This window comes from Cephus cinctus, unplaced genomic scaffold, assembly GCF_000341935.2.
Source record: "Cephus cinctus unplaced genomic scaffold, Ccin1 Ccin1_scaffold0692, whole genome shotgun sequence".
In the NCBI taxonomy this organism is placed as follows: domain Eukaryota; kingdom Metazoa; phylum Arthropoda; class Insecta; order Hymenoptera; family Cephidae; genus Cephus; species Cephus cinctus.
The window spans coordinates 159672-166779 of NW_014333315.1; the positions used below are offsets into that span (position 1 = coordinate 159672).

At 38.0% G+C, this 7108-nt stretch overlaps 1 protein-coding gene across 6 annotated transcripts; it reads left to right on the forward strand.

Annotated features, from left to right (window-relative positions):
- Positions 1 to 280: 280 nt before the first annotated feature.
- Positions 281 to 5713, forward strand: LOC107269964 (pre-mRNA-splicing regulator WTAP). 6 transcript variants are annotated; one of them, XM_025087357.1, is made up of 6 exons: positions 281 to 495; positions 1292 to 1648; positions 3350 to 3474; positions 3565 to 3743; positions 3834 to 3988; positions 4073 to 5713. In XM_025087357.1, the coding sequence occupies exons 2-6, from the start codon at positions 1411 to 1413 to the stop codon at positions 4789 to 4791; spliced, it is 1416 nt and encodes a 471-aa protein (XP_024943125.1). In that variant the 5' UTR covers positions 281 to 495; positions 1292 to 1410; the 3' UTR covers positions 4792 to 5713. The 6 variants fall into 6 exon arrangements, with proteins under 6 accessions (XP_024943125.1, XP_015599942.1, XP_024943124.1 ...); XM_015744456.2 differs by having other exon boundaries at positions 282 to 495; positions 1288 to 1648; XM_025087356.1 differs by lacking the exon at positions 281 to 495 and adding an exon at positions 543 to 564 and having other exon boundaries at positions 1288 to 1648.
- The last annotated feature ends 1395 nt before the right edge of the window (positions 5714 to 7108 follow it).

Sequence of the window (7108 nt, forward strand, 5' to 3'; positions counted from 1 at the left end):
TGATATCTTTCATTTTTTCTGCATATCTACTATGTATTCTTATCGAAAGGAAGTATGTTCTTTTTTTTGTGTTGATTGCATTTATCTCTCTCCAGAAGCCCGGTACTAGAAATAATACATATCAGTATACAGATAATCTGATAATTAACACAAGATTCAGTAATTTCTAAATTTGTATCTCAGTTTATACGTTCATAATCCATTGACTCTACGCATACGGATAGAGATGGAGTGAAATGGAGATTCGGCAAAGTTTGGCATTTCAACGCGAAGTGGCGGGTGGTTGTCGGACTTGCGCACTATTGCATTGACCGGATAGTCTCAAGTCGCACGCAGTTATATCGGTTGTATGGTGTGTAGTAGCGCAACTCATTGAAACAGTCGTGTTATGCGAGTGGTGAGTCCAAATAATGTGGACTCGGCGTACGGATTGAACGGAAAATTCGTCGATCCTTGCGCGCCAGAAAATCCTGGTGACATCCCGCCATTAAAAAGGTAGAGATTGTGGATGAGATGGCCTTTTACATCAGTCATAGAAGAAAAGTCGAGTGTTTCGGTCAAAGAGTAAAATTGGAGCACAGTGTGGCGTTACGGGACATTAGACTGTCTATAGAACGAACTATGAAGTACAATAGTACTGAAATAGTTGGCACATTTCCAGGCGGCTTTTGAGTATCTTGCTATTTTGTAATTACATAATTTTGACGCGCTCTTTTACTTGAGGACGTTGCACTTGGAAATGTAACAGAGAAACGATTGGCCCTTCTCTCCGGCGGCGCCCGACATGTTGGATTAATGGCGTCTCTTTTACTTGTGCATTCGATCTTTTTGGAGTATTTTGAATATCTTGTGATATTCTCTGTGCTGTTTTCACAGATTCTCAGAACGATTTTTATTTTATCGGTGCTTTTTCGTAGTACAATGTTCACAAAAATTTTATAACGTGTACTCCGATTGTACATGCAGTGAATTGGATTCCTTTGGTAGTGTCTGAATTTATTAAGTGCACCTAACGTTATGCTTAATATCATTTAATATGTATATTACATAAAATTTCTATTTAAATTGAGTGCAATAAAAAATGATTGAAGTTTTCGTTATACCGTTTATGGTCAAATGATACAATTGTCACATCACATGGGAATGAATGTTAAGAAAACTTAAATCATTTCAGTAAGATTCGTGATTATTGGAAACTAGATACTTTTCCTTACTGATCTTAGTACATAAATATTATTATATTTGTGGGTTATGTATTCTGATTGATATTCTATATTCTGATTTCAGACAGATGTCTGTCATCCAAAGGAATACTTGATCCTAAGGAGATCGGGATTGGGCCAACCCTAAGCATCTGAAGTACTTCCTGCAAGATATACGACAACTATTGGTGGATTGTGAAATTGCACAATGGCAGAAGAAAGCAGTGAGGTCAAGTCGGCTGGTCCATCCTCACCACGGAGTCCACAAAGCAGTGGTGCTACCAGCAGTGCAAAGCCCAGCAGTCCACGGTCGCCCAGACAGCCACGCAGGTTGAAGTTAACGGACCAACAATTGGATGGGCTGACAAAGGACGAATTGGCAGCCAAGTGGCGTGAACAGGACTTGTATGTGGAGTGTCTAGAGGCACAGGCGGCAGCCCAGGAAGGTACTGAGATCACATGAGTGAGGCCATCACTTCACTAGCCCACATTTCTTAACTGCATTTCTAAAATGAAACAAATCCAACTGATCTGAAGTCTCACCATTGAGGCAAGACTCTGGTAGAGACGCTAAGCGCACAAGGATGAAATACTCTTTCTTGCCCAGTGTCTAGAATTAGTTTAGTTTATAATTATGGATAGTTTAGGAACTAATAAGTAAGTTATTCTAAGTCTCATTGTTGGAGTTGCCCAAATGATTGCGTTCGATCTAGGCTTGCCCCAACAACATTTATCAAGATGTTGTTTGGTTGTGGCATGTTATTCATTGTGCAATCGTGATAAAGTGTCATCTGCAGTGTTAGCTAATTGCACAAGTATGACATGTGGTGTCTTAAAAAGGAATATCTGTCATTCGTGTTAAATTGTGTTTTATAACTGGTGCAAAATTGCTGAATTTCTTATAATTTTATTTTGTGTGTGAGATGGATTATTTCTCCTGAAAGATGCCTATGAAAAATTATGCGCTTTGCCATGAATTTTTCATTATTCATAAATGTACTAAATTCTAAGGGAGTGCTGTGCGGTACTGATAAATCAATCCGAATTCTTTTGTGATAAAAACGCAATGAGTAGTGATTGGTGTAGTGTTCGCATTTAATGCGTATTTTATTTCATGCTGGCATGAGTGGTTCACAGAATAAAAGGACAGTGCAGACGCAAGTGTACAATTTCTAGAAGATTTGAGAAATACCATGACCTCAACATGCTGCATAACAGCAACATCATTTAGAAGAGAATCTGAACGAGTCAATTACCTTCGATGACAAATTATTCCCAGACTGGAATAAGAATGTACAAAGCTGCTATCCGATCCTACCAAAGAAGAGTTTCTTTTCCAATCCAGTACTCTTTTGACAGGGTAAAAATAATCCCACAAAACACAATCCCAAAATATTTTACATCTCATTCCTACCAATTACAATGATCTTATTATCATTATGCTAATCGACAAAACTATCCAATACCTGCCCTATCCTTGAGAAATAAAAAATTATGAAAAAGAATTAACTAATAAAAGAAGCACAGAAGAATGGCACAGCAGCTCTAACAGATGTAACATCAACTAAGTGGACCACATACAAATTGGCTTTCTGAAAACTTCAGAAGAGAGCGTAACGTCAGAACGCGTCGTCTCGGTGGAAGCACAGTACTCGCAAACGGCATCCGGCCCGACGACTTCACGAGAGATCAAAGTATGCGTCAGTTAACGAAGTCAGTTGTCAGGCAGTCAATATCACTATTTATGAATGTCCCTTATGCGTGCACATAGGACACGAGAGTAGATTCACCAATACCACTTTCTACCACGATCAGGTGATCATTCGTAATTCGTGATTTACACACAGGGGATAATTCTGTGCCACAATAGTAATTACGGAACCCCATACTTAGCACATATAATTTAATATCTCTATACTCCGTAAAATAAAAAATCCTCCATGCTGCTTGTAAATTTACATGTATTCAGTAGTGTTTAAGACTTTCATAAACAGTTTGAAAAATAATATGCATTAGAGATCTGTATTATTTGAAATAATGTATTGTGTTGACTAATAATTTATAGTAATTTTACAAGAAACATGGAATTTTTTTTACAATACATTTCTCACTTGTAATTAGGAGATGCATGAACTATCTTGTTATAGGTGAAGTAGCTTCACTGCGAGAATCTGAGGATAAGTACAGGCAGCAATATGCGGAAGCGTCACATAGAGAGAAGATTCTGGTGAGGAGGCTAGCCTCTAAAGAACAGGAATTGCAAGAATATGTTGTATGTATTAATCTGTTGTCATTATACTATATGCAGTATGTCTTCGGTATGATATATGGTTTTGTAGAAAGCGTGTGTTACTTTTTCTAGAATCAGATATCTGAAATGAAAGCCACCCATGCACCAACTGCTGCAGCGTTGAGAACTGCTCTGTTGGATCCTGCTGTGAATATTCTAATTCAGAAACTTAGACAAGAATTGGTTACAACCAAAGCTAAACTCGAAGACACACAGAATGAGCTTAGCGCCTGGAAATTCACGCCTGACAGGTAACTAAATTGACCAAAAGAACATACATAAAACCCGCGTTACTTTCACACTAAATATGATACTATGAATTTTTCATTGAATTGTTTTAGCAACACGGGCAAAAGATTAATGGCAAAGTGCAGGTTGCTATACCAGGAAAATGAAGAACTGGGCAGAATGATTGCAAGCGGTAGAATTGCTAAGTTAGAGGGTGAACTAGCACTTCAAAAAAGTTTTAGTGAAGAAGTAAAGAAATCCCAGTCTGGTACGAATAATTTTCTGTATACTTTTCTTACACATAGATTCGAGTGGTCGAACAAAGCAGGACATGTTATCATTTGTTTTTTAGAACTCGACGAGTTTCTCCAAGACTTGGACGAGGACGTGGAGGGTATGCAGAGCACTATATATTTCCTCCAACAGGAATTGCGTAAAGCGCGTGAATCAGTGACTTTATTGCAACAAGAGAACGCAGCGCTTAAATTGAATCCTGGTGAGAATAATTTGACGAATGGTATGTCGCCTCACACGCCGCCGATCAAGAAAGAGGAACCAGACGATGGAATGGAGATGGAAGTGAAATCAATAAAAACAGAAGACAGTGACGTGTGCAAAGGTGCTAGGACTCCACCGTTACCAGCTGAGGGTTCCCCCCGAAGTGAACGTGCAAGTGTTGAAAGGACGGAACGAACAGAGCGTAGGCCTAGCCAACCGGAGCAGATCGACGAGAGTTCGAGCGATTCTGCAGCTCTCATTATAAAGGTGGAAAACGAAGAGCTAAGTGAGCGAGAAGAGGAGGATGAGGAAGACAGTCGTAGTAACAAAAGAACATTGAGGACTAAAAGTAATAACAGAAATAGTGGTAAGACAAATGGGGAAGAGGTGTTAACCAGAACAACCAGGGGAAGGGATAGGACAAAAAGGGATAAAAGTGGACCTAGTAGTGACGAGGAAAGAGTACATAAGAAGAAAAGACGTGAGAGTGTCCTCTCGCTTGATTATAATGAAGCCGACGACGATGCTTTGGTACTGACCAATGGCGAAACTCTACAGAGCGATCCTGAATGAATCCATTTAACGTCTTTCCGATGAGGTATCCTTGACTATACCACGCTAACGGGGACGATTTGGATCATGAAAAGAAATTTTACTGTCGGACAAAATTTAGTTTCGTAATTTGTACTTTTCACTGGGCCGTATGTAGACTATTTTTTAAAAGCATATCGGAGAGTTTTCCACAAGAGTTTAAATCCGATCGACATTAAACGATTTACAGGAACAGTTAAGAGGTACGTACGATATGGCAGTATAATATAGAATATGATAAGCGGAAAAGATAAATACAATTATTATTATACGCGCGTGGATCTAAAAATTTCGTAATATGTCAAGCGTACGTTATGAAAAATATAAACTCGAGATACGGACGTATATATATTTTTTGTATTTGAAAGCAGCTGCAATCACTTTCCTTCTCGTTGGCCAGCGTCGAGTATTAGATTGCCTGCTAAAGGATAGCTTCCAGGCACTAATCGAATATATATCCTTTCACCCGTGTATAATATATAAATAATAATATAATTACATATATGTATGGAACATTTCTATAAAGAAAAAAAATTAACAAATGCATAAAATGTACTCTCCAAATAATGTGTATTATAAGAACAAAAAAAGCATTGGGATTTATAATTAGCAAAAGAGTACTTGTATCCGTGCGTTAAAAATTCAAAACAGGCAAGAAATAGATGGTTTTGAAGCGTGTGTAATGTGTTAACTATATAGTCTTACACACATCACACTAAGTAATTTACATTAGTATCATTATTTTTTGCAGACTAAAAACAATTGTACAAAGGCGTTTACATTGCTATTTTATATCATCCGCATATTAAAATATATGTTTGTTTTTATATCGTCCCCATTTTCAGAAATGTTTTCTTTTATCATGATAGTTTTGCCTATTGTAAAATATATATTTTCAAACATTTTCTGTGCTTATTATTCCCCGCTTCATGTTTTACAATTCAGATGCTTTTTACAGGTCTTATGTCTTCCTCTAGACATTTTTACATAGATAATGGCTTAATATCGTTTACAAAATTTAACTGAATTCTAAGGAATGAGGTTACTAAAGAGATCAAACTTCATGTTATGAAGATTATCTGTGATTATCTGCATTGCTATTATGGGTGCGTTCCGAAATGTACTAACAGTACTGTAATAGTACATTATGCCACTAGAGAGGAAAGTGTGTGATTTTCGGCAGAGATGAGTGGGGAGATGTACAACGCTCCGGTTTTAGGCGATACCAAAAGCATGGCGCTAAATCGTAGCGGCGAGTCCGGGAGTAGGATTTCGTGATCATCGCCTCTGTCGATGTTACAGATTTCGCGTAGCCGCGCGGGTCGTGATCATCGTTCCAGCCGATATTGCAGTCAGCGAAAATGAATGGATTGCTCGGTGGTGGGGAAAAAGTTGCCGCCCCTCACAAACCGTTCTTGACAAACAGGCGGGGCAGCAAGGTCTTCCGTCCAACTAAACCCTAAACATTTGAATGGACGTAATGCGCAAACAAATGTGTATATTCAAATAATTTTAAAAGTTATAAAAAATGCATAGAAATATTGGTTTTCACTCTTTACCTCTTATCATGCCGAAAATGGACATTAAAAAATGAATGGCGAAATTCGTTGTTAAATGAAACGACCGAGAACAGTTTAAAGAGAAATTTTGAAATATCATAGATAAATATCTATAATAAATTTAATTTAGTATTAAACGAGCATCGTAGCTGAGTGAATAACCTGTCAAGGTTCTTCTCTTTTAATCTTTCTAGATTGCCCAAAGTATACTTTATTCTCTTTTGTTCGTCCACGTGGACAAGGGTGGCGCGAAAGTTCTTAACTGGAGTGCATCTTCATATTATTCTGCTTATATGTAAAGTAAGCGCAACGACAATAGTAAGCAGTTGAATAAACGATGAAATTCTAGAAATACAACTTCCGAAAAAAGCATAAGAAACATATGTTTCTGGCGCCTGGCTAGTGCACCCGGTTACGAGTCGGGAGGTCTATGGTTCGAGACCCCTCTATGGAGAGCACTTTCTTTTTACAAAAAAAAATGTGCTTTTGCAAATGGGATTAACAGATTAAAGAGTATATCCAATTAATTTATTTATCTTATTACAATAAAGGCATAACAACGACAACCTGCGGGCTTCCACATCACCCAAGAGGTGCCGCCGTCGATGCGTTCCCATTATTTAAAGTAGCGGGTCCCCAGTAGGCCTATACTACGATCGTCCTATACTATTTTTAAAGTTTCCTGTCCTTCAAATTTTCTCGGTTGCCCAAACTTTATTTTAAGCTTATATAAAATATTT

What these genes read in the sequence shown, in the direction of transcription:
- LOC107269964 (XM_025087357.1), top strand. Translation starts at nt 1,411, where the DNA reads ATGGCAGAAGAAAGCAGTGAGGTCAAGTCGGCTGGTCCATCCTCACCA. An exon ending in TGGAAATTCACGCCTGACAG is followed by an intron (nt 3,744 to 3,833) that starts GTAACTAAATTG and finishes GAATTGTTTTAG; the next exon opens with CAACACGGGCAAAAGATTAA. An exon ending in AGTAAAGAAATCCCAGTCTG is followed by an intron (nt 3,989 to 4,072) that starts GTACGAATAATT and finishes TTTGTTTTTTAG; the next exon opens with AACTCGACGAGTTTCTCCAA.